The sequence below is a fragment of the Zingiber officinale genome, chromosome 1B (genome assembly GCF_018446385.1).
Source record: "Zingiber officinale cultivar Zhangliang chromosome 1B, Zo_v1.1, whole genome shotgun sequence".
NCBI classification, from domain to species: Eukaryota; Viridiplantae; Streptophyta; class Magnoliopsida; order Zingiberales; family Zingiberaceae; genus Zingiber; species Zingiber officinale.
This window is the reverse complement of record NC_055986.1, coordinates 5,596,901-5,624,666: the sequence shown is the minus strand read 5'-3', so window position 1 is coordinate 5,624,666 and position 27,766 is coordinate 5,596,901. Positions and strand designations below refer to the sequence as shown.

The following is a 27,766-nucleotide window of genomic DNA, read 5'->3' as shown; positions in this document are numbered from 1 at the left end:
TATAACGATGATGGTGGTGATGGTTGTTCCTGATTTTAATTATGTACGCTGATTAAATGTCTCCTAATTAGTGTTTTCAATATTAATTTATAGTTTCTTAACTTCTCTAATTTTTATTTTAATTAATATGATTGATTTGTTTTTAACAGGGCTGGTGAGACGAAATGTATGCTGGAGAAAAAAGTAAGTATTATGTAATCTAATTTTATTGATTTATTTATATTTTTCAGTTGCATTTGAAAAGTTAAATAAGGGTATCATTATTTTTAAAAATTTATTAAAATTTGCTACTACTGCATTATTAGTTCACATAGGAGGGAATCAATTAAAATTAGGTCAGCACGAAGAAAGAATGAAATCATTTAAAATTTTATCAAATTAGATTGATATAGACGGATTTGCTACTACTGCATTATATATTGACGGATTTGTCAACCATATCTTCTGGAGGTCATTTGATTGATTATATTTGAAACAAACTAATTCAGTGATGTCTTTAATCAATGAGGAAGGTGTTTGGAACCAATTTGATATTAACTAGTTTGTGTTTTATTCATTTGAGATATTTTCATATGTTAGGATTTTTAAGAATACATCTCATGCTATTCATGCCAAATGAAAATAGGATATTTGTAGCTTTTATTTGCTATGGTGAAATAGGATGTATTATATATTTAAGAAACTGTTAGCTAGCTTCAAGATATTTCTTATATTTTAATTTACCATTGCTATGAAATTGATAGTTGATACCGTTGATAAATAGGGCCTTTTTTTGAATGTTCAAGGAATTTCTGATTGCTTGTATAAAGGTGTTTAAGAGTAATTGTCTTGAGTTTGCTAACTTCAGTCCATGGGCAATTAAAAGTTTTTGACCTGTCTTAATTTTGACTTGTCTTCTTATTAGTTTGAAATATCAAACCAAGCTTTAGTCCTCTCTATCAATTTGTAGCTACAAGATCTCTGATTCATTTCTGTACATTCTGTCGGGCTTCACTTATTCTGCATACAATTGATCTTTTACCTAGGGAACTATGGTAGTCTCAGTAATAGTCTGTTAACTCTACTGTATAACAATTAATACCAAAGGAGTAATAGTACCTTTTATTGTTGGTCATAAGGTGAGATAAAAGGAGATAAATCAAATATTAAGTGACCTCTTAAATGAAAAGATTATTCACTGCACAACTATGACTTGAATTCTTATCCATTCATACAAATCTATCGGATCTACATAACCAACAATTGGAAGCGTTATCACCCACAACACAATTAGTTCAATCTGAAGATGATCCATTTAACAAATCATGTCAGACTCAAAATTATTTACTCAGATCTGACACATTTATTGTAACTTCTAAATTGTTTTATACATCATGTGACCAAGATGTTAGTCCCAATTAACAAATGAATAAAAAAATCATCTAAATAATAATTCACCAAAAAAATCACAGAGAAATATATATCATATGTGTAACAATGTAATAGAGAATATTCTATTTAGGGTTTTATCATTCCAACTTTTGATATCTATTAAAAAAAATTATAGCTAAGCACATTGTAACCAGATCATGCGGATCAACCCACATAACCAAACATTGTCAGTTACAGCTAATAAAGTAGTTGACCTATTTACAAATCCATATACAACTAGACCTGAATCCTTAAATCTGAGAGAGCACCTATGGATCTTCTGGAATTTCAGCTACTGCTACTAATCATGCTGGTAGTTTAGGCTACTTGAACATTGACCAAAGAAATAGACTGGATGTATAAAAAGGCAAGAATCAGAGAATGGGATGATATAATTACTAATCTTTTGCCTCTCACTTTCTCTAGAACTAAAATGTTTTTGTAAAATAATTAGTCATTTCAATATCCATTAGTAAATTTAAAAATTTACAACTGAGATAACAAAAGAGTAAACAGATAGCAGATCCTGAAAGTAGAAGAAAATAATGAGTATAATCACAAAGAGAATAGTCACAATTTGAAGTTTATATAATTGTATAGATTTGAAATGGACTGGGCAAAACAATTCAAATGTAACTAAAACTAATAACAGTTACCTGGTAAAATGACTAACAAAAAAATTTACCTGTTCAAACAAAGCTGAATTCACATTCACATTGTATTCTATATTCATATCTTTCAAGCCACTACTAAAAGCTTTGCTGTGCGGGAGCTTCCACCTCCATATGTCACCATCTTCAATGTATTCAAAGAGCTTCTGTACTCTTTCAAATTTGCAACCAGACAAATTTTTTTGACCTGCCTCCTGATGGTTGTGGATTCCAAGACCTTTCAAAGTATCACTTCTTTTTAAAAGCTTTTCTTTAAAGAAGTCAAATGCAATTGTAGCACCACTCTTATCCATATCAATAACCTTTATCACATTCTTGCCAAATGAAGCATTGCCACAGAGAGCTTCAACTGCAGTCTTATGATGGTCTAATATTATCACACTGAAAGGAAAAGCAAACAAAAGGAAATCACATGCCAGGATTAAGAACCTCACATGTAATTGAGAAGATAAGGATTCTTAGCACTATTACTCTATGAACAAGATGAAAGACAAACTAATATACATTAAATAACATCACAGCAAAAAGAAGGAAAAGAAAACTATGAAGGACATGGACCTAAAAAGTTGAAAGTGGTACCTCTCGACTTTTGGATATAATTCCCCGATAAAACTAGAGGATCCAATGAAATCCAAAAGATAGACTTCATTTATTTCACCTAGAGGAAGATCATCAACTCTGTAAGAAAACCAGGATCAGTAATTTTAACCAGTGATCAGGTCAGGGTAGAATATAGATGTTATCATTATTGCAGGAAATCTTTTTAATATATCATCTAGGCCATTCTTTAAAATAATACCCAATGAGTCAGAGGCCTATATTTTATTAACAGATCATTTGCATAAAGTAATTCTTTGGAGATCAATTTCAATTACACTAGCAGAATACAGATATAGTAGCCACAGTCATTATCATCAATCGTAAACTAATGAATACTTTTAGCAACAATTGCAGCTTTTAGGAAGAGGGACTTCTGGACAATTGTATCTTTTGAACAGATAAATACATTAGGCCTCTCCACTAAGAACAATTGCCGAAGTTAATCCCTAAAGATTACTTAAAAGTGAACAACAAAGTATCACACTAACACTGATCAAGTGCAAATTATCCAAGAGCAAAAGAAGCTTTATCTTACATTCTTGGTTTAATCGAATGGTTGTGCCCCTACAGCAATATGAAGACTTCAAACATCACAATTCTGTTTATTAGATTGCCGATCCCCAATTTAAATGCTTCCTACTAGTGTTTTTGTATATGGTCTCCTCAAGCCTACAGTAAGCTGTAATTGAAAACCTTGAATACAATTAAAACCATTTATAATTGATTAAGGATGGAGCAAACACTCAACTATTGATATTCACTTCGTAAAGGTCCCCAATGAGCAATGTTAAGCACTATTGAAAGAAAAGCAAACATGGCATATGCTGACCAATTGGTTTCTGCAAGCAATACAGTCAAGGACAGTAAGCTCTTTCTCTAGAACTGCACAATAATTCATGACAGTATGGTGTTGGATAGATTACACTATCATTCGACTCTACTATCTAAGTATGTCTGTGTGATTTAGTGATCTGTTGATAGTTCAAAGAGCAAGATGTAAACCTTACATTTTAACTGGATTCTGTTTATTTAAATTAATTATAGAAACATGTGATGTTTTCTGGTTACATATGATCTAGTTTATTTGTTTGTTTTTATGTAGGAAAAGAAGACTTGATGGGGATGAAAGCTTTTGTGGAATAAGAAAATAACTTGATGTATCTTAGTTTGTTTAACTTGTTGGATTGATGTACCTTCTTGGATTGATGGACTTGTATGGAAACTTGTTGGAGTGTTGAACTTGTGAAATATTTTTGAGTAGCTTAAAGAACAAATTATGATATTGTATGATTTGTTGAGTTTGAATGAATAGAGGTATATGAATTAATTAAGATGTGTTAATTAGGATGTGTTAATGTTAATTATGATGTGTTGAATGTGTTATTTGAATTTGTTGCATATGTATGTATGGATTGAATTGTAGAAAACAGCTATATCTGGAATGTAGTTTTGATAGTAGGAACGAATTTGGCAACAAATAATTTTTGTTGTCAATCTATCGTAATTTCGTCCCAGATTCTGGGACGAATCTGTGGATTCGTCCCAGAATCCCATATAAAAAAAAGCAACGGATTTGGCAACGAAATTTTAATTCGTTGCCAAATTTTGTTGCCAAAATCGTTGCCAAATTTGAAACAAATATCTTATTCGTTTCAAAATTAGGGACTAACTTAGCAATAAAAATTAATTCGTCACTAAATTTGTCCCCAAATTCGTTGCAAAGTTTGCAACAAAACAATTTTTCGTCCCAAAATTGTATGAAATATTGCAACAAATAAGGGTTTTTGTTGCAAATTTGGCGACGATTTTGGCAACGAAAATAAAATTCGTTGCTAAAATTTGTTGCCAAATTCGTTGCCGATTTTGCAACAAAATAACTATTCGTTGGAAAATCATACGCAAAATTTGGGACAAAATTTGCAATAAAAAAAAATTCGACAAAATTTTTTGACCCCAAATTCGTTGCTAAGTTTGCAACAAAAAAATTTTTCGTCCTAAAATTATATGAAATATTGCAACAAATAAGGGTTTTTGTTGCAAATTTGGCGACTGCTTTCGCAACGAAAATAAAATTCGTTGCTAAATTTTGTTGCCAAATTCGTTGCCGATTTTGCAACAACATTACTATTCGTTGGAAAATCATACGCAAAATTTGGGACAAAATTAGCAACAAAAAAAAATTCGACAAAATTTTTTGACCCCAAATTCGTTGCTAAGTTTGCAACAAAAAAATTTTTCGTCCCAAAATTCTATAGACTTCTACCGTATATGTTACAAATTTTGCGACGAATTTGGGGACGAAAATTATTTTCGTCCCTATTTTCGTCCCCAATTTCGTTGCCAATTTTGCAACAAACATAAATTTGTTCCAAAAGTTGGCATCAACCTGTTTGGGACGAAAATTTTTTCGTCCCAAATTTCGTCCCAAAATCTTTTGCAACGAATTTTTTTTATAAATTCGTCCCAAAATTCATCCCAAAATATATTGTAGTGTTTGAATATGTTTTATTCTACCGTTGTCATCAAGATCATTTTTCCTTCCATAATTTCTTACCAAATCCACTTTTCACAAAGAAGATCATTTTTCTTTCCATAATTTACATAAAATAGCTTACCAAATCCACTTTTCACAAAGACAAATGTATTTTATTATTCTTTCTTTAAATATGAAAATTTCTTTGGGGTTTCATCTAAAATTTATAATTACGTCAATGCTTTCTTTTTCTTCACTTAATCTTGCTTGTCCTGGGAACCAAGATTATAAATTTATTCGGAATAAATATTTTTTAACAAAAAAATAAAAAAGACACAAATATTTCATCACCTATTTTTCCATTTTCATACTTTCCACCTCCCCTCATACCCATGTACCACTGGGTGGATTCCGAGTAAAAACACGAGTAGACGTATATGTGGCTCATCTCTTGCTCACTAATGGAAAAAAATTCCATGATTTATCTGATATGTTAGAGATGGCAAATTACGATCTATGTAAATCTAATGACTCATATAGTGTCACAAAGTTTAGATTCTCATGTATATTAATGTCTATATATGACTAAAAGATAATTATAATTTTAAAAGGATTATATGAATAAGTGTATCCAGGAATCATATCACTGATGTTTTTCTTGGAATCCATTATGATCAGAGCACCAAAGGACTACCGAGAATAGGGTTCAATAATAAAGTTCAAGGAGTTAGGAAACGAGAGCGGGATTGAGGAGTGGAGTAATGTAAGGGCATGCAAGCAGCGGCGAGATATGGATATTTAAGTCCGTTAAAGTTTTATAAATAAGTTCATCATATTAAATAAATTCAATAGTTAAAAAAATGTATAAAAGTATTCAAAATAATTATTTATATAAATATATTTTAAATAATACTTATATAAAATGAAATTACAGGACCACCTCCTAAAGAGAATAATTAGTTGATTAATATATTTTTAAGTAATGAGCATGGTTTAAAAAATATTTCAGAATAAATGCTAAGTATGTATTTTTATTTATTGTAATATTTTCCTCTATCTTCTCAGTATTACGGTGAAAAAAATATTAAAAATTCAATAGACGGCATATACTATACCAAAATATATCAAATTATATCGATATTATCAGTATATCAAAAATTTTAATACGGTATTATAACATATTGAATTTTTTAGATATCAATATTGGTATGAGATTTAGTAATGGTATACCACATTATCTTATTGATACAAAAAATTTAATAAAAATAATATAAAATTTATGTCATATCAAAAATTCAGTATATCGAAATTTTAATATAATATCGATATTAATTTTCTTATACTGAAGTTTTTTTTGATAAGGTAAAAGAATTTAGAGTTCAGTATACACCCTACTCATTATTCACCCATTTGATCAAATTCCACTTTCCAAATAAATATTTTTGATTTATTATTCAATAAATAATAGTCCCTATGTTACGAGAATAGTAAAAATTCTTCTATTTATAAATCAAAATTATAAAAGACAGAACCAAAAAATTCTATATAATTTCAAGGTAAGAAACCGAATTGTTTTAAGGTATTGATAATTTCATAGGAAAATATATATTTTTAATAAACATAAAAAATTTAAATAGGAAATATTTTGATGGTAAAATTCTATATTTTACTTGAAAAAGACTATTGATGTAAATGATATCCATAAGCTATACCAAACATGAAACAAATGTTAAGACTAAAAAAATAAATATTAATATAAAAAATTAAAAAACTCTTCTTCATTCGAGCTAATAAATATCTTTAAAATAATGGAACCATAGCTAAAATTATTCAATTTGATTGTATTAACCAGACATAAGGATAAATGAAAAGGTCAATTCATATTTGATCAAACATGTATGTTTGATCAACCAATTTGACTTGTATTGTGTCCATTCTAATCATTTGAGCATTTTTTTATGCCTAACGAACCCAAGTCTTGCCTTACTCTAACTCCTGATCCATTCAACTCTTTTGATCAGTTAGTTTTATTAACATTATAGTGTGTTCGATCCATTGTGTTCCCTTTGTCACGATTTCAGAAATTGAACTCTTCTTGTATTTTTAATCAGGTTACATAAATTATGAGGGTGAACTAGTTCACATAAATTAAGACACGATTAGCACAATGGCATCGGCCCCGAATATGACGCGATTGCGATCAACTGAAGGGTGCCGATACATGTGCACGGCTCAGCTCTTGCTCGATCCATTGTGTTTGCTTTGTCACGATTTCAGAAATTGAACTCTTGTTATATTTTTAACCTAGCTAAATAAATTACGAGGGTGAACTAGTTCAAATAAATTAATTGCCACGATTAGCACAATGGCATCGACCCCGAATATGATGCGACCGCGATCAACTGAAGGGTGCCAACACATGTGCACGACTCAGCTCAACAAAACTAGTCCCTGTGATCGTATTCTGATTCATTTTATAGTTTGAGACTCAGTTACGGTGTATTATTAAGAATTTTTCTTCATAATCAGGGGCGTAGTTAGGATTCAAAGATACCTGAGGCTGACTATAATTGATATAAAAAATTAATCAATTCAAAAATACAAATAAAAGTATGTGAATATTAATTTTTCAAAAACATGACACATTCAAAAGCATAGAATAAAAATATTATTGAAGTTGTGCTCTTCGATTTTTCTTAGAATCAAACTCATTAATTATTATATCATTATCAATAGTTTCCGCTAACTCCCGTTCAATATAGATGACCATAGAATCTGTTAAAAACTCTTCTTCCATCTTGTTACGAAGAGCTGTTTTAACAAGTTTCATAGCTGAAAATGCTCGTTCCGTTGTTGCTGTAGAGACGGGAAGAGTTAAAACAAGACGAATCAACCTGCCAATTAAATAATATACTGTATTCAATATATAAGTAAATGATATAATTATAATATATATAAACTAATAAATGAGAAAAAATTACCTGTCAATCAAATTGTAACTTCCTGATTTGTTTGTTTCAATTAATCTTCGACATAATTCAGAAATAGTTGATAAATTCTGAAATCTTTCATGGCCAACAATATCAATCTTATAGTGCTCCAATTGCATTCTCAAGTGGTGTAAATCTTGTGTATCAAAATCAAGAGGATAGAATTTCTCAGCAAGTCGATAGATGTGATCAACATTAAAAAGCTTAAAGTTTTCTTTAGGTTCCAAAGCACAACTAAGCTTAAGAAGTTCCACTGCCTCATTCTTGAATCTACTATTAAGCTCTTCAACTTGAAAATCTATTGCAGCAGTAAATACATCAAATCGATAGTGATGCTCAACTGTGATTGAATCATTTTGTTGACAAGAACGACCTGTAGCAGATTTATAACGAGCTTCCATTTGAGGTATCTCAATGTCATACTTGGCACAAACTTCTTTCACATAAGTAAGTAGAATAGCAAATCCTTCTTCTCTCAAAGTCTGAAGCAAAGTTTTAGTAGTTGAAACATAGTCCATTGCATTTAAAATATCTAAAGATTTCTCTTGCAATGCTCGACAAAGCAGATTTGTTAACCCCATTATCATTTGCATCAAATGTAATATGAATATGAAATCAAAAGAATTCATCGCTATCAGCAAACCACTAGCTTCACCACGGATGGAGTTAGAGGACCCATCATACACCATATTTTCTAATACGGTAATCACAGAACTATACATATCAATCATGTTACAAATTGAGTCAAAATTAGAACTCCAGCGAGTCTTTCCAGGTCGTAGTAAATTTCCAATTTGATTACATCCTCTACCAGTATCAGGTTCACCAATAGCTACCATATGCGCAACTTCAGCTTTTTGAGCAGAAAGTAACTCAGCATGACGTTTAGGAGACGCATTAAAGAGATTACAAATGGAATTCAATTTTGAAAAGAATAACCAAATGGATACCTATTTTTCAGCAGCTGCAGTTAATGCTAGTTGAAGTCGATGAGCGAAACAATGTACATAATATGCACATGAACAATCTTTCAAGAATAGAGCTTGTAATCCATTCCAAGAGCCATGCATATTGCTAGCACCATCATATCCTTGTCCCCGCATGTTGTGGATATGCAAGTCATAACAGCCAAGAGTATCAGATATTTTTTTCTTAAGTGTTGCAGCAGTTGTGTCAGTCACATGTACAATAGCAAAGAACCGCTCTCGTAAAAAATCATCAATATCCACAAATCTTAATACAATAGTCATCTGCTCTTTGTTAGATGTATCTCTTGCTTCATCAACTAAAATACAAAATTTTGCATCCCCGATTTCTTTACGAATCTTAGTTCTCACTTGATTGGCAAAAATATTCAAAATATCTGGTGAAGTATACTTTGCATTTTTTGGAGCTTTCTCTAAGACGATGTCCCCAATATTCTCATTCATTTTTCCCATAAATTTTATCATCTCAATAAAATTTCCACGATTATTAGAAGATGGAGATTCATCATGCCCTCTAAAGGCGCATGCTTGTAAAGTAAGCCATCGAATGCTTTCAATAGTTGCTGTAAGCCGCAATCTGCTCTTCTGCTTTTCTTCTGAAGATTGTGCATTCATCATTTTATCAATATGACGAGGTATATTCATCAAATTATCAAGATGTTCCATAGCATTATTATGTGGTGAAGTATTGCATCCTATATGCATCAAAAATGCACATCTATCACCATCATTAACTCGCTTCCAATATTTGAATCCATCCGTCGTAAATGCAGGATTACGAGGATGCTTATGATCAAACAAGAAGCATGGAAAATAAAATGCAGCATCTTTTGAAGGAGAATACTCTAACCAAGTAAATTTTTTAAACCAATGACTTTGAAATCGTCGATTTTGACTTCCGAATTTGGTCGGTGGATACTCATTCTTAATGTAAAATACCGGAAAATAGGCGAATATTAATAAGGAAATTTTTCGGAAATTTTGGAGATTTTTCGGGAATTTTTCGGAGCTCGTACGGACGAGTTGACGGGGATAAAAACGGGGTCTGGAAAAGCCTGTTTAGGTTACCCTGTTTTAATGAGGAAAAGATTTATTTTCTTTTCCTTTTCTCTTTTCTTTTTCTTATTATTTCTCTTTATTTTTCGCCGTTTTCCTCCATTTCTTCTCCACGAAACCGCCGCGCCTCTCCTTGCCCTAATCCCCTCTGCGGCCGAGCCCTCCTCTTCATCTTCTCTTCCTCTTCGCCGAGCGACGGCGTTGATCGCCGGCCACACCTCACCGTGTCCTAGATTGGCTTCTGCGCAACACTGCCGACAGCACCGTTGCCGCACCTCTACACAGCTTCGCCACCGTCACCTATGCCGTGTTGCCGGCTACCTCCCCTGTGCCCTAGTTCTCCATCGCCGCCGCACCTCTGCCTTAGGTGATGGCCAAAGGGGGAAAGACCGTGCCCTAGCTTTGTCCCTCACTGCCACACGAAACACCGCCACCAGCCGGTCTCCTCTTCGTCACTACCACTCTCCCTTCCCTCTACGCTGCTGCCGACCCCTGGTTTGGGCAACTCCAGCCGCGTGCCCTAGGTTTCTCTTCCTTTGTGTCGGCCAGAAGTTTCCAGACAGCTTGTACCGGCCAAACAAGCTTGATTCCGGCTAGAAGAAGAGTATCGATTTGGGAGGTAAGAAGTTGGTTTAGCAGATTATACATTAGTAATTTAGTCTAATGCTTAACAGTGGATGTAATGATTTTATTAGGGTAATTGCTTTGGGAATCCACAGATCCACCTAGCTCCGGGCATCATTTGGTAGCAACTTCTCCGGCTGTGATTCAACAGAGGGCAAATTAGGTAAGTTTTAGAAGTGATTTCAATTGTACCTTGGGGTTGGTTTGTTAATTGATGAATGTGTTATGTTTGGTGATGGAAAATAATTTCTAAATATGAGTGTGGATTGGAGGAAATGGTTGTGTTGATTTGAGGTGCTAGAGTACTAAGAAATAAATTTAATAGAGGGATAAATCAGATTTAATTGATGATTAATTGTGTTTGTTTATAGGATGAATTTATCCTTGCTGTAGTTACACATAAAATGGAAATTTGGAATAGTTAGGGTTTCTGGTAAATAAGGATTTTGGATTTAGCTATTTTATTTACAAATAAACTTGGCTAAACCATACGATTTATTACAGGATGTTGTTTTGAGACGAGCATCTTGACATCGGATTGGACCGGATACGATCCTCTTATCGGAGGCGGGTACCTCTTGACTTATCTTTTATGATATTGTCATTGGATATGCATAGTATTTTATAACTACAAGCAGTGAATATGTTTGCCTTTGGTATGTCACTGTTTGATATCCATAGCATGTTAGATTTGTCACCTGTGAAGTATCCGTACTTATATCTCGTGATTTGTTGCCATGAGTACCTTATTGCCATGAGTATCTTAGTTTCTAGAGTGACATACCATGCTTTACTGAGGTTAGGGTTAGACTCTGGATTTTTGTTTCTGACATGTATATCTAAATTATCTGATACTTAGGTTTTTTATGCCATGCTTGGATTGTGTATTTCTATTGGTATATCATATATGATTCGTGTACCTAGATCTTGTGGTTTTGATCTGTGCATATTGTAGGTACATATGCTATGGAAGGGGGATATGTTTAGGATCTAGGTTGTTATACCATAGAGGACCAGTATACCCTAGATCCGTGGATTTGACATACTGATACTATGGTACCCATATTATGTATATATGGATTTTTCTTTATGCTGATCAGGACATTCCATACTTATTATGTTCAGGACATAGGTTTTTGATATTCTATCTGACCCGTGTACTCTAGATCTTGGTATGTGACCATCGATTTTACCGTACTCATTTTATACATATGGATATGGTTATGTTGATCAGTTTATGACCATGCTTAGTGTCATGCATCATGATTGCATGCTGCGCGATTGTCGGCTCTACTATGGTTGAGCACATCGCCAGTTACATGTACTGCACACACCACCACTCATGGATTAGTGGTATATCAGACAGGTGTGTGGCAGTTCTGCTGTTTGGCTCCGTTGGTCTGAGGACTCAGCGTGGTAGTCGGCCGTCAGTTCCGCTCTGTTTGGCTCCGCTGGCATTTAGTGTAGCAGCGTAGTAGCCGGCAGACGGTGGACTCTGTTTGGCTCCGTTGGTCAGGTGACTCAGCGTGGTAGCCGGCAGAGATACCTCCCCGTCATCGTGTACCGGGAGTTGAGAGCATTGAGCTCCCCCATTTATGATTTGGGGTCACAGGACAGCAGTACTCCGACAGCATCCCGTCCACTCGGTCACTCATCAGGAGCAGTGACGACAGAGTGCACGGTTGTTGTCACGCCCCAGAGGAGTCCCTGTCCGAGAAAATTTCGGCAGCATCTCCCCTGTACGGTGGACAATCTGAAACTTTTCTACATCTCACAAATACCTCAGCCACAGGCGGCTGGAATAACAACAATAATTAAATCAATCACCACGCAGTTTATATAATAAACAACATAATAATACTCTGACTCGAAATCAACCCTACTCAACTACACTCGTAAAGCCCAAATCCGATTTTTCTTACCTCTTCTGCCGTCCAGGCAGGCATGTAGTAGAGTAAATCCAAATCATACTAAAAGTCCATCCAACAGAAAGATTCCATACAATATCCATATGTAAGTCCAAAACAAAACTAAAACAAAGTCTGATAGCGAAAAGCTAGAATGAAACAACAACTCAAAAACCAGCAGAGGAGTAGCACTACGTGCAGTGGGGACTAGCGACTGGAACTCCCTCCTGACAGCATCAACCTGAAAATAACAACAATGGAGGCGGGGTGAGTCCAACACTCAGCAGGTACAATTGATATGCAAAGTAAAGAAATAACACCTAGCACTAATCATGCGTACAGTCTCCTGATAAAGACAAAGGTAACTACAAACCGAAGAAGACAGGAGAGAATCTGTACTAACCAGGACCCGGTAAAAGGACAAACAGTCCGAAAGGTATAGAAGACCTGTATGCATGTCAATCAAGGTATCAAAGAAATGTGCAGCATATAAGTGCAACAAACACAAACACAAACAATAAATGCATCATGCATATGATGCCAATGTCATGGTCACCCCTGACGCCAGTCAACCGACTCACAACAACAGTGGGACCGAGTGGGTAGGGTTGTGACAACCGTGCACTCTGCAACACTACTCCTGATGAGTGATCGAGTGGACGGGATGCTGTCGGAGTACATACGTACTCCTACCCCAAATATGGATGCTCTCATCTCCCGGTACGCTATGACGGGGAGGAATCTCTAACGTGCTACACGCTGCGTCACACTACCCATGAGCGGATCAACGGAGCACCGGAAAAGTCAAACTGACGTGCTACCACGCTGTGTCACGCTACCCATGAGCGTCACAACGGAGCACCGAACAGTGATGAAAACTGGTAAAGTGCTCGACAATAAAGGAGCAATCAATCACTCAGCATGCAATCATGCGAATGGTGCATGTCACTAAACATGGTAATATACTAAACCAATCTCTGGACATATCATAATGTGCACCAAAGCGAATGAATCATATCAAGGTATCTGATCATATAAGGTATCAAACCTAGGTCCTGACATGGTAAAATATGGTTATATCACTACCCATGAGCATGTGGAATCAGGTACATATCCATACAAGATGTAAACAAACAATCAATCAACAGGTAGCATGTATTGGGCAGTGATTAACCGAAACAAGTAAGAAACACAATTAATGCATCTTGTTAATTTAATTACTAAGCATATCAAAGATAATAAGTCAAAAGTACCCGCCTCCGAAAATAGAAAGGTCCAATCCGATATCGAGATACTCGTCTCGCGACCAGGTCCTGTAATAACCACATTTAATTTAGCTACATATATATCACATAGCTAAAGAAAATTCCTTATTTACCAGAACCCTAATTCGTTCCACTATAAAATTTGATTTAGGTCTAAACCTAAATCAACTTAAACTCTTCCAAATACGAACCTGATACCAGAACAAATTTATACACCTTACCTCTAAACAAACCATTAGATAGAAATCCAAAAACCTAAATCCAAGTACACCTGAATCTAAAACATGATTAACCACATGTTCCATTCTAAATTTATAGACCTCATCAATTACAAAATGTATTAAGATTCCTACATCATACCTCAAGTTCACAGCCAATAGGGTTACTGGTTGAAGTGCTGCCGGCAAAGAAACCCTACTGGAATTTACCTCTCTGCCCTGTTCAAACATGTTGTCCACCAACCGAATACCCCAGTGCACAGAACCTCACCTCTTGGAATTCTTCCTCTGTTCAATTCTCAACCACAGATGGTTGCTGCCGGAAGAAAATTCCACAACCAATTTACTTCAACAACCTAATGTCGCTGGTGAGCAAGGGAAAAATATGAATCGATCCCATACATCTCAACCATCAAATGAAACATAATGCCTTACCATCTTGATACACTTCTTCGTCTCTGCCGGCTTCTGATGGCGAAAAAGTAAGATCCGGTGGTGAGGACTAAGGCACGGTGAAGAACTAGGGCTCGCCGTCGGCTGTGGCAACTTCGCCGGGAAGGCTCGGGTGGCATCATCGGCAGAGGAAATCACGGCCGGTGCTAGGTAGAGAAGAAGAAGAAGAACAGTGGTGTCGCTTCGGCCAGAGGAGAGGAAGAGAGGGGGGTCTCGGTGGCTGGCGGCTAGGGTGGCTCTCGTCGTCGGCGGCCTGGCTTCGGCGAAGGAGCAGGGAGAAGAGGAGAAAAGCACCGCGGCCGGCGGTTAGGGCAAGGAGAGGGTGCGGCTCGGCATCGGGAGAGAAGAAATGAACGGCGTCGGGGAGAGGAATAAAAGAGAAAAGAAAAACAAATAAAAAGGAAAAGAAAATAAATAACTTTTCCTCGCCTAAATGGGGTGGCCTAAACAGTCTTTCCCGGGCCCCGTTCTTGTCCCCGTTAACTCGTCCATACGAGCTCCGAAAAATTCCCGAAAAATGTCCTAAAATTCCAGAAAATTCCCTTATTAATATTCGCCTATTTTCTGGTATTTTACAGTTGTCATAGCCCTACCCACTCGGTCTCGCCTTTTGTGTGTGAGAGGACTGACTGGCGTCAGGGGTGACCAGGACGCATCATTAGCATCATATGCATTGATGTATTTATATTCTTATGATTGTGTTTGCTGCATTTGGTTGCTGTATTTTGGTTGGATGCATACTTTTGACCTGCATACAGGATTATTGACACTTTCGGTTTGACGACCCTTTTGTCTGGATAGGAGTTCCTGGTGAGTACAGCTTCCTCAGTTACCTTTCAGTTTTGCATATTCCCTATATATGATTAGGAAGCTGTATTCCATGTTTATTGCTATTAGATATATCTTACTACTCATGTCCATTGGTATTCGCTGAGTTGTTGAACTCACCCCCGTTGACACTATCTTTTCAGGTACCAGGTTATTTATGGTGTCGCTTGGAGCATCCTGTCTGCTGGTCCCCACGTCACATCAGAAGCCATATCTCCGCATTTTTGGTTATTTGATCTTGGTATATGAGATGTATGTATTTGACTTTGTGTGTTTTGGTTTTGTGTTCGGAGTGTTGATGCTGTATGTGATGTTTTGTATTGGTTGTGTAAGCCTAGCCGGCTAGCAGTTTTGTGTTTTGGTTTTGGTACAGCCGAGTGGGCTGTTTTATTTTTAACTGCGTGGTTGTGTCAGCCAGAGGCTGAATTTGATATTAACTGCGTGGTGTTTGTTTTCTTTTATTGTTATTATTCCAGCCGCATGTGGCTGAGGTATATAGTGCTTGTAGAAAAGTTTCAGATTGTTCTCCGTACAGGGGAGATGCTGCCGAAATTTCTTCGGACAGAGACTCCTCCGGGGCGTGACACTTAATAGGCTGATATGGCCCCATCTTAATATAAGCTCGTCTAATTTCATCCCTTTGATTAACAGGATATTTCCATATCGGAGTACGTAATCCTGGATCAGGTTCAAGAGAACTGATATCAATATCTGTTATAGGATATTTGTTAGATTGTTGATCGCTTGAATTTGATATATCAATATTGGGTGAAGAATTCCCTTGACTTGTCAATGTCTCCTCTTTTGCTTTAAAAAAAGAATTAATAGTTTTTCTTTTCTTCATTCCTTGAGTTTTCTGTATTAAAGTGAATAAATATAGAAATTATCATTATCCAATAATAAGAAAATATCCCTTAATAACAAATCAGATACAACATAATACGAAGTCATATGTTGCTAATATCGAAACATTAATAACTAAAATAACCAAGTACATAAATAAAAGTGTAAAATACCGGAAATAGGCGAATATTAATAAGGGAATTTTCCGGAATTTTTAGAAATTTTTCGGGAATTTTTCGGAGCTCGTATGAACGAGTTAACGGGGATGATAACGGGGCCCGGAGAAATCCTATTTAGGCTACCCATTTAAGCGAGGGAAAGTTTATTTCTTAAATTCCTTTTTCTTTTCTTTTCTTTTTATTTTCTTTCCTCGCCGTTTTCCCTCATTCCCTGCCGAAGCTTTTGCCGAGTCTTCTTTCCCCCGCTTGGCCGTGCCCTAACCGGCGTCGCGGCGGTTTTTCCCCCTTCGGTACAAAAGCCGAGCGATTTTCCTTCCTCTTCTTTACTTCTCCCCCCGAGCCGAAGCAGCGTGCCCTAGCCAGTCCCGGTCTTCTTCTCCTCACTTCTTCTCTGTCTCGGTGCCCTAGCCGCCGGCGACCACCCCGATCATCTTCCTCTCTGCCCACTAACGCCGGCCATTTGTCCTCAGCAAAGCAGCGCCACACACCGCTGAGAGCCGACTCTCCTCTGTGCCCTAGGTTCTTTGCCGGCACGGTTTTGCTCGGGTATGTGCCAGATTTCTTTTTGCTCTGTACTGTTTTAAGGTATTTTAGGTTGGAGGACAGCAGTGTGTTGTTTGTTCTTGTTACCTTTCGTTGACACCTTTGATTTTGGGGTAGATCGTGAAGTCACAGATTGTATGAAAGCTTCCGGCTGTGTGGAAGTTGCTGCCATCGCCAACCTAGGGTTTCCGACGACAAGATTTGGGTGGATTTCCAGCAGCTACTAAATTGCAGCGGCTGCCCTACCTGGCTGAGGATCGACGGGAGAAGTTTTGTGTGAATTGTTAGCTGATCATAGAGGAATTCTGTCATTGTTGATTTCTGCAGCAGCAACTCCTAGTTCCGGTCATTATCGCCCCAAGGTAAGTGTCTCCGGTAGTGACTCAATAGCCGGGTATACGGATTTGGGTGAGCCTTGATGTTATTTCATTTCTATAAAGGATGATAATAGTGATGTGGATTACGGTCTTACCCTAATTTAGTGTCAGAGCTTTTTATTTAGCTATTTATTTTGGATTTAGCTGAATAAAATATACGCATTAATTGGTACAGGATTTTGACGCGAGACGAGCATCTCGGTTATCGGATTGGGCTTTCTTATTGGAGGCGGGTACTTTTGACTTATTGTCTTTGATATGCTTAGTAATTAAATTAACAAGATGCATTAATTGTGATTCTTACTTGTTTCGGTTAATCACTGCCCAATACATGCTACCTGTTGATTGATTGTTTGTTTACATCTTGTATGGATATGTACCTGATTCCACATGCTCATGGGTAGTGATATAACCATATTTTACCATGTCAGGACCTAGGTTTGATACCTTACATGATCAGATACCTTGATATGATTCATTCGCTTTGGTGCACATTATGATATGTCCAGAGATTGGTTTAGTATATTACCATGTTTAGTGACATGCACCATTCGCATGATTGCATGCTGAGTGATTGATTGCTCCTTTATTGTCGAGCACTTTGCCGCCATCATCGCTCGGTGCTCGTTGCCAGACGCCTCATGGGTAGCGGGACACGCGTGGTAGACGTCATTGACTCTTCCGGTGCTCGTTGATCCGCTCATGGGTAGTGTGACGTGTAGCACGTTAGAGATTCCTCTCCGTCATAGCGTACTGGAGATGAGAGCATTGCGCTCCCCATTTATGATTTGGGGTAGGAGTACGAATGTACTCCGACAACATCCCGTCCACTCGATCACTCATCGGGAGTAGTGTTGCAGAGTGCACGGTTGTCAACCCTACCCACTCGGTCCCACCGTTGTTGTGAGTCGGCATGGGTGACCATGACATTGGCATCATATGCATGATGCATTTATTGTTTGTGTTTGTGTTTGTTGCACTTATATGCCGCACATTGCTTGGATACCTTGATTGACATGCATACAGTCTTCTATACCTTTCGGATTGTTTGTCCTTTTACCGGGTCTGGTTAGTACTGATTCTCTCCTGTCTTCTTCGGTTTGTAATTACCTTTATCTTTATCAGGATGGACGCATGATTAGTGCTAGGTGTTATTTCTTTACTTTGCATATCAATTGTACTGCCGAGTGTTGGACTCACCCCGCCTCCATTGTTGATATTTTCGGGTTGATGCTGTCGGAGAGAGTTCCAGTTTCTGCAGACCTCGAGGATGTGATTGGTTTTTCGTTTGGTTTCCTTTTCATTCTAGACTATTTGAACTTGTTATGTTCGGATTTATTTACTTATGGACATGGTATAGATTTTATTACATCGATGGATTTGGATTTGGTTTTATTCTACTACATGCTGCCTGGACGAGAAGAGGTGAGTTCGTCGGATTTGAGCTTTACGAGTATAGTGGGTAGGTTTTGATTTACGAGTGTATTTAGTTGCGTGGTTGTTTAATCAGAGTATTACTACTTTGAATAGATTATATATAAATGCGTGGTGATGTTTTATTTTGTTGTTATTATTCCACCCGCCCTGAGGTATTTGTGAGATGTAGAAAGTTTGATTGTCCAGGGGAGATGTTGTCGAAATTTTCTCGGACAGGGGACTCCTCCGGGCGTGACAATTTAGTGGTATCGGAGCAGTCTTACGATCTTTTGTTTCGTATTTTCGATTTTCGAGTTTATTCGATACCAATTTATTTGGTATCGGAGCGGTTTATGATACCGCTTTTGTGTTCGAGATTTATCGGATCTGGTTGTTGGTATTCGATATTTGGGTTAGCCAGTTTGCAAACCGGGCATTATCGGATTTTCGATATGGTTATGTTTCGATTTCCGTTTTTGGATTTACGGCGATATGTACGTTCGGAATTTTGAGGTCAAATTGGGAACTGGACATCTCCAGACGGCAATAGATATGTTGTTATTTTATGTTTGTTATATTGGTATTGATATCTGTAATTTAATTTAATAGATATAAGACGATCTACTCGTATTGCTGCGAGACGTGGTGCTGGACGACCACGTGCGAGGACCACGGGATCTCTGGTTATGCCAGAGATGACCACTGTTAGTGAGCCTGTCAGTCGGGAACGCAGCGGGAGCATCGGGCTCTCAAATCCCGATAGCTCCTGTAGAGATACCTACTTTGGCCACACCGACGGTATCCACGCCTACCCTGTTTACAGTACCATCAGGAGTACCATTGGTGTACCCGACATCTGCTCCAGTGCAGCCTACGACGTTTTCAGTGCCACCACCACTTGGATCTACAGTGTATCCTATACCAGTGGCACCTGTACCCCCAGTGCCTACAGTAGCAGCAGCTGCTCCATATCCGGTACCATTACCTACTTTTCCCCAGGCAGTACCACCGACGGCTTATGCTCCAGTATATACAGCAGCACCGGGAGTTCCTCCTCCGGTTTATTCCGCGGTACCACCTGTAGTATCAGCTCCAGTGTTTCCGCCAGTTCCTGCAGCCGTCCTGACACAGCTCACTGATTCCAGCATTGGCTGAGTCGATGAAGACTCGTTTCACTCTTTTCCGCGGAGATCTCGATCCGAGTATGGCTCTGTCATGGATAGAGACTATGGAGCAGACTTTCTTCTATATGGCTTGCTCCGAGTGGGAGAAAGCAGAGCTGGCTGCTTACCATTTACGGGATGAAGCTAATGCCTGGTGGGTTACTCAGCGTTCTATTATTGGTGAGCGCAACGTCACATGGACCAGGTTCAGAGAGGCTTTTGAGAGCCGTTTCTTTCCACTGCCCTATCGGATGTCTCACAGGATTTTATGAGTCTGAGGCAGAATAATCGCTCAGTGACCGAGTATAATACTGAATTCCTTCGGTTGGCTCAGTTTTGTCCAGAGTTAGTTGCGGAGGACAGAACTCGCATGATGCAGTTTATACAGGGATTGGATGGTTATCTGCATGTACAGCTTGCCGGATTAGGGATTACATCTTACTCTGATGCATTGAATCGAGCTTTGATGATAGAGTTAGCTCGGCAGACAGCATATCCGGACAGGAAAAGAAAGCATACGGGTCAGACATCAGGGCAGGTCCAGCAGACACAGGCGACAGGACAACATCAGAGTAGTCGCAGACGATCAGGTCAGAGTTCTTCTGGGGTTTCTCGTAGGCCTCAGAAGTCAGGACAGTCTTCCTCAGGACGTTTCCGGTCTCCTCGGCAGGATCGGAAACAGTCCACCAGCGATATACAGTGTTTCCGATGTGGTTCCAGAGACCACATCACTTCAGCCTGCACTCTGGAACAGTCAGTTTGCTTTTATTGCAAACTGCCTGGGCACCAGAGCCGAGATTGTCAGCTGAAGGCTCAGCACACGGCTTCCGGAGGGTCAGAGCAGAGGGGACAGTCTAGTCAGTCAGTGTCTCGACGAGGAGGGCGGAGATTCACACCCTCACAGCGTCAGCAGGGAGCAGCTCCCTCCGCAGCAGCATTTGGCATGCTTGGACAGGAGTACTCCAGTGCTTCTGTAGCACCCCAGAGTTTTGCTCCAGGACCTTATTATCCGACTCAGGGGCAGTATCAGACTCAGTCCCAGCCAGCTGCACAGTATCAGTCACCATCCTCTCAGTCTTATCTGGCACATAGTCCAGCAGCGCCTCAGTGGCAGGCTTCTGCCCAGCCGCAGCAGCCGCTGGCAGTGTTACCACCTCCTCCTCCGCCAGAGACTGGTCGTGTTCATGCGATTACCAGAGAGGATGCTCAGCGGGCCGAAGGATCCGTTTTCCGCGGTACGATTTCTATTTATGCATTTACTGCTGATATTTTGATTGATACTGGTAGTTCGCATTCTTTTATATCCCGTACCTTTATGCGGGAGATTGGTAGATTACCCACTTACAGACCCCAGCGATTGACTGTCTCGCTACCGTCCGGTGATACTTTAGACGTCACCCAAGAGGTCAGAGGTTGCCCGTTAGACTTTGGCAACATGATACTTACGGTAGATCTTCTAGTATTGGAGATGGTCGAGTTTGATGTCATACTTGGCATGGATTGGCTGTCAGTGTATCATGCTACCGTTGATTGCCAGACGAGGGTGGTCACCTTCCGGCCTCCGAACCAACCCTCGTGGAGTTTCACTGGCATTAGAGACGACGGCATCTCGATTATTTCGCGATTCAGCAGGTGCTTGTCTCACTATCATGGTTTTCGTTGTCGTTGATCGATCGAGGATGAGTAGTTCGCAGCCTCCGACGCCTCGTAGTCCGGAGTACCGATGTATTTCCGGAGGAGCTACCGGTTTGCCTCCCGTAAGGCCGGTGGAGTTCGCTATTGAGTCGATTCCGAACTGGCACGACATCGAAAGCTCCGATCGTATGACACCAAAAGAGTTGAACGAGTTGAAGGTTCAACCAGGAGCTTTAGACAGGGATTTATTCGCCTAGTGTTTCACCATGGGGTTCTCGTTCTGTTTGTCAAGAAAAAGGATGGTACTATGAGGTTGTGTATTGACTACAGGCAGCTGAATGCAGTGACCATCAGAAATAAATATCCATTACCACGGATCGAGGATTTGTTTGATCAGCTCAGAGGTACATCAGTGTATTCTAAGATTGATCTGCGATCCGGATATCATCAGAGTCGAGATTCGATATCCGAAGATGCCTTCCGCACGGATACGGTCATTATGAGTTTTTGGTAATGCCATTTGGGCTTACCAATGCTCCAGCGGTGTTTATGGACTTGATGAACCGCATCTTTCTGGAGTATCTGGATCAGTTTGTTATCGTTTTCATTGATGACATATTGGTCTACTCTCGTTCCGAGGAGGAGCATGCACAGCATCTTCGCACAGTCTTGGAGATTCTTCGACGACATCAGCTGTACGCGAAGTTCAGCAAGTGTGCATTCTGGCTATCCTCAGTTGGTTTTCTGGGACACGTGGTTTCTAGCAGAGGTATTTCAGTTGATCCTCAGAAGATCGAGGCTGTCACCGGTTGGGAGCAGCCGAAGTCAGTTCAGGAGATCCGCAGTTTTCTGGGATTGGCCGGATATTACCGACGTTTTGTCGAGGGTTTTTCGCGTATTGCTATGCCGCTGACACGCCTTACCAGGAAAGGCGTGAAGTTCATGTGGTCCGAGGATTGCGAGACCAGCTTTCAGGAGCTGAAGCGGAGATTAGTGTCGGCTCCAGTTTTGGTTTTACCTTCTGGAGAGGATGGATTTGTACTTTACACCGACGCGTCTCTACAGGGTTTGGGCGCTGTTCTGATGCAGCACGGCAGAGTAGTCTCTTATGCTTCTCGTCAGCTGAAGGAGCATGAGAAGAATTACCCAGTTCATGACCTGGAGTTAGCTGCCATCATCTTTGCTCTGAAGCTATGGCGACATCATTTATACGGTATCACATTTGAGATTCTCACTGATCATAAGAGTCTCAAATATATTTTCACTCAGAAGGAGCTTAATCTTCGACAGAGGAGATGGATGGAGTTCCTGAAGGACTACGATTGTACCATTAGCTACCATCCGGGAAAAGCTAATGTGGTTGCAGATGCACTCAGCAGGAAGTCCAGAGGGACTTTGGCTTGTCACCGGACTTCAGTCACGGACTTGATTCAGAGTTTCTCGGAGTTAGATCTTGAGGAGCAGGGACCGACAGAGAAGGGTATTCTTGTTACCATGGTTGCTCAGTCGTCGATCAGGACGAGAATCTGAGAGGCACAGGCCAGTGATCAGCATTTGCAGTTTATTAGCAGTCAAATAGCTTCTGGGCAGCAGACTGAGTTTACACGCGACGAGGAGGGTATTATATACTTTCGAGGCAGGTTATGCGTACCTCCGTCTCATCCGGTCTTACAGGAGCTATTACAGGAGGCACACCGTTCTCGATTTGCGATTCATCCAGGCGGGACTCGTATGTATCGAGACTTGAGGCGTTCCTACTGGTGGAACGGCATGAAGAAGGACATCGCGGATTTCGTAGCTAGATGTCTTGTCTGTCAGCAGGTGAAGGCTGAACACCAGAGACCTGCAGGATTACTTCAGCGGATTCCTATTCCTGAGTGGAAGTGGGATCACAATACCATGGACTTTGTGGTAGGGTTACCGAGGACACGACGAGGTCATGACGCGATTTGGGTAATCGTTGATCGATTAACTAAATCAGCGCACTTCTTAGCGATCCGGAGGACTGATTCCCTGGATCGATTGGCAGATCTGTATTGCCGGGAGATCATCAGACTACATGGTGTTCCGTTGAGTATCATTTCGGATAGAGATCCACGGTTTACGTCTCGGTTCTGGCAGAGTCTGCAGCAGGCCTTGGGTACACAGCTCCATTTCAGTACAGCTTTCCATCCACAGACAGATGGACCATTCAGACGTTAGAGGACCTGCTGAGATCATGTGTTATGGATTTCGGAGGCAGCTGGGAGGACCATCTGCCGTTGGTAGAGTTTGCCTACAACAACAGCTTCCATTCGGCTATCCAGATGGCACCGTTTGAGGCGTTGTATGGTAGACCTTGTCGGACACCCGTCCTTTGGGATGAGGTTGGAGAGGCCCAGTTGTTGGGACCTCATAGAGTTTAGCAGGATGCAGAGTTGGTCCGTACTATCAGACGGAGGATGTCAGAGGTGCAGGATCGCTAGAAGAGTTATGCTGATCGGAGACGCAGACCACTAGAGTTCTCTGTTGGTGACCATGTATTTCTACGAATTTCACCCACGAAAGGGGTGAAGAGATTTGGCCTCAGAGGTAAGCTAGCTCCACGGTATATTGGTCCTTTCGAGATCTTGGAGAGGATCGGAGCGGTAGCTTACCGATTGGCACTACCACCGTCCCTGTCAGGCGTTCACGATGTATTTCACGTATCCATGCTGAGGAGATACATTCCTGACCCGACACATATGCTGGCTGATATTCCCGTTCCAGTTCAGCCAGACATTACTTATGAGGAGGTTCCGGTACGGATTCTCGACCGGAAGGAGCGTCAGTTGCGGAACAAGACTATCCGGCTGGTTAAAATCGGATGGCAGCATCATTCAGACGAGGAGGCTACTTGGGAGCTCGAGGATACTATCCGAGCTCGATATCTCCATCTTTTCACTTGAGGTATGTGATTTAATTTATCGTTCAGCATTTATTATTGTTACCTGTTACTAGTACTTGCTGATGGTAGATACTGAAATTTGGGGACCAAATTTTTATTAGTGGGGGAGAATGTAAAATACCGGAAATAGGCGAATATTAATAAGGGAATTTTCCGGAATTTTTAGAAATTTTTCGGGAATTTTTCGGAGCTCGTATGGACGAGTTAACGGGGATGATAACGGGGCCCGGAGAAATCCTATTTACGCTACCCATTTAAGCGAGGGAAAGTTTATTTCTTAAATTCCTTTTTCTTTTCTTTTCTTTTTATTTTCTTTCCTCGCCGTTTTCCCTCATTCCCTGTCGAAGCTTTTGCTGAGTCTTCTTTCCCCCGCGTGGCCGTGCCCTAACCGGCGTCGCGGCGGTTTTTCCCCCTTCGGTACAAAAGCCGAGCGATTTTCCTTCCTCTTCTTTACTTCTCCCCCCGAGCCGAAGCAGCGTGCCCTAGCCAGTCCCGGTCTTCTTCTCCTCACTTCTTCTCTGTCTCGGTGCCCTAGCCGCCGGCGACCACCCCGATCATCTTCCTCTCTGCCCACTAACGCCGGCCGTTTGTCCTCAGCAAAGCAGCGCCACACACCGCTGAGAGCCGACTCTCCTCTGTGCCCTAGGTTCTTTGCCGGCACGGTTTTGCTCGGGTATGTGCCAGATTTCTTTTTGCTCTGTACTGTTTTAAGGTATTTTAGGTTGGAGGACAGCAGTGTGTTGTTTGTTCTTGTTACCTTTCGTTGACACCTTTGATTTTGGGGTAGATCGTGAAGTCACAGATTGTATGAAAGCTTCCGGCTGTGTGGAAGTTGCTGCCATCGCCAACCTAGGGTTTCCGACGACAAGATTTGGGTGGATTTCCAGCAGCTACTAAATTGCAGCGGCTGCCCTACCTGGCTGAGGATCGACGGGAGAAGTTTTGTGTGAATTGTTAGCTGATCATAGAGGAATTCTGTCATTGTTGATTTCTGCAGCAGCAACTCCTAGTTCCGGTCATTATCGCCCCAAGGTAAGTGTCTCCGGTAGTGACTCAATAGCCGGGTATACGGATTTGGGTGAGCCTTGATGTTATTTCATTTCTATAAAGGATGATAATAGTGATGTGGATTACGGTCTTACCCTAATTTAGTGTCAGAGCTTTTTATTTAGCTATTTATTTTGGATTAGCTGATTAAAATATACGCATTAATTGGTACAGGATTTTGACGCGAGACGAGCATCTCGGTTATCGGATTGGACTTTCTTATTGGAGGCGGGTACTTTTGACTTATTGTCTTTGATATGCTTAGTAATTAAATTAACAAGATGCATTAATTGTGATTCTTACTTGTTTCGGTTAATCACTGCCCAATACATGCTACCTGTTGATTGATTGTTTGTTTACATCTTGTATGGATATGTACCTGATTCCACATGCTCATGGGTAGTGATATAACCATATTTTACCATGTCAGGACCTAGGTTTGATACCTTACATGATCAAATACCTTGATATGATTCATTCGCTTTGGTGCACATTATGATATGTCCAGAGATTGGTTTAGTATATTACCATGTTTAGTGACATGCACCATTCGCATGATTGCATACTGAGTGATTGATTGCTCCTTTATTGTCGAGCACTTTGCCGCCTCATCACCGATTGCTCGTCTGTGACGCTCATGGGTAGCGGGACACGCTGGTAGCACGTCGCTTGACTCTTCCTGCTCCTGATCCGCTCATGGGTAGTGTGACGCAGCTGTAGCACGTTAGAGATTCCTCTCCGTCATAGTGTACCTGAGAGCATTGTCGCCCCCATTTATGATTTGGGGTAGAGTACGTATGTACTCCGACAGCATCCCATCCACTCGATCACTCATCGAGTAGTGTTGCAGAGTGCACGGTTGTCACCCTACCCACTCGGTCCCACTGTTGTTGTGAGTCGGCTGACTGGCGTCAGGGGTGACCATGACATTGGCATCATATGCATGATGCATTTATTGTTTGTGTTTGTGTTTGTGTTTGTTGCACTTATATGCTGCACATTGCTTGGATACCTTGATTGACATGCATACAGGTCTTCTATACCTTTCGGACTGTTTGTCCTTTTACCGGGTCCTGGTTAGTACAGATTCTCTCCTGTCTTCTTCGGTTTGTAGTTACCTTTATCTTTATCAGGAGACTGTACGCATGATTAGTGCTAGGTGTTATTTCTTTACTTTGCATATCAATTGTACCTGCTGAGTGTTGGACTCACCCCGCCTCCATTGTTGATATTTTCAGGTTGATGCTGTCAGGAGAGAGTTCCAGTTGCTGGTCCCTGCAGACCTCGAGGATGTGATTGGTTTTTCGTTTGGTTTCCTTTTCTGTTCTAGACTATTTGAACTTTTTATGTTCTGGATTTATTTACTTATGGACATGGTATAGATTTTATTACATCGATGGATTTGGATTTGGTTTTTATTCTACTACATGCCTGCCTGGACGGCAGAAGAGGTGAGTTCGTCGGATTTGAGCTTTACGAGTGTAGTGGAGTAGGGTGGATTTCGAGTCAGAGTATTATTTTACTGTTTAATTATCTTAACTGCGTGGTTGTGACAGCTAGAGGCTGAATAGATTATATATAACTGCGTGGTGATGTTTTATTTTGTTGTTATTATTCCAGCCGCCTGTGGCTGAGGTATTTGTGAGATGTAGAAAAGTTTCAGATTGTCCACCGTACAGGGGAGATGCTGCCGAAATTTTCTCGGACAGGGACTCCTCTGGGGCGTGACAAAAAGTAACCAACTTAATGATCTAATCTATATGTCATCGAATCATTTTATCTAACCGATTAAACTAAGTATTACTTATAAATCAATTAAACTGATTAATATGTAATTATCTAATTAAATTATCTTTAATTAATTAACTAATTAATTAATTAATTAAAATAAATTCAATTACCTGATTTGGCTGTAGTTCTCGGCAGTAAGATTGGGGCTTCACTTTCTCATCCCAAACATGTTCAGACTTGAAATATGTTACTCTATAGCAACCAAACAAAATTCCTGCAACAAATGATTTTAAATGATATATCGATTCTCGAATAATTTCATATTCATCAAAGCATCTTTCTTGTACCTCAGTTCTAAAATCTTCCCTCAATACAATATGTATATCACGATCCCAAAGAGCCCAAAACAACCAATTTGCAAAACG

General features: G+C 39.8%; 1 protein-coding gene and 1 long non-coding RNA gene across 2 annotated transcripts; both read right to left on the bottom strand.

Moving 5' to 3' along the window:
• Positions 1-2,134: 2,134 nt before the first annotated feature.
• On the bottom strand, positions 2,135-2,737 carry LOC122028517. The gene is made up of 2 exons (XR_006124959.1): positions 2,661-2,737; positions 2,135-2,462 (listed from the first exon to the last, which is right to left on the bottom strand). It is a non-coding gene; the product is annotated as an uncharacterized LOC122028517 (long non-coding RNA).
• A 5,085-nt stretch (positions 2,738-7,822) lies between these two features.
• Positions 7,823-8,983, bottom strand: LOC122022586. Its single transcript, XM_042580649.1, has 2 exons — positions 8,136-8,983; positions 7,823-8,048 (listed from the first exon to the last, which is right to left on the bottom strand). The coding sequence occupies exons 1-2, from the start codon at positions 8,981-8,983 to the stop codon at positions 7,823-7,825; spliced, it is 1,074 nt and encodes a 357-aa protein (XP_042436583.1).
• Between the last annotated feature and the right edge of the window lie 18,783 nt (positions 8,984-27,766).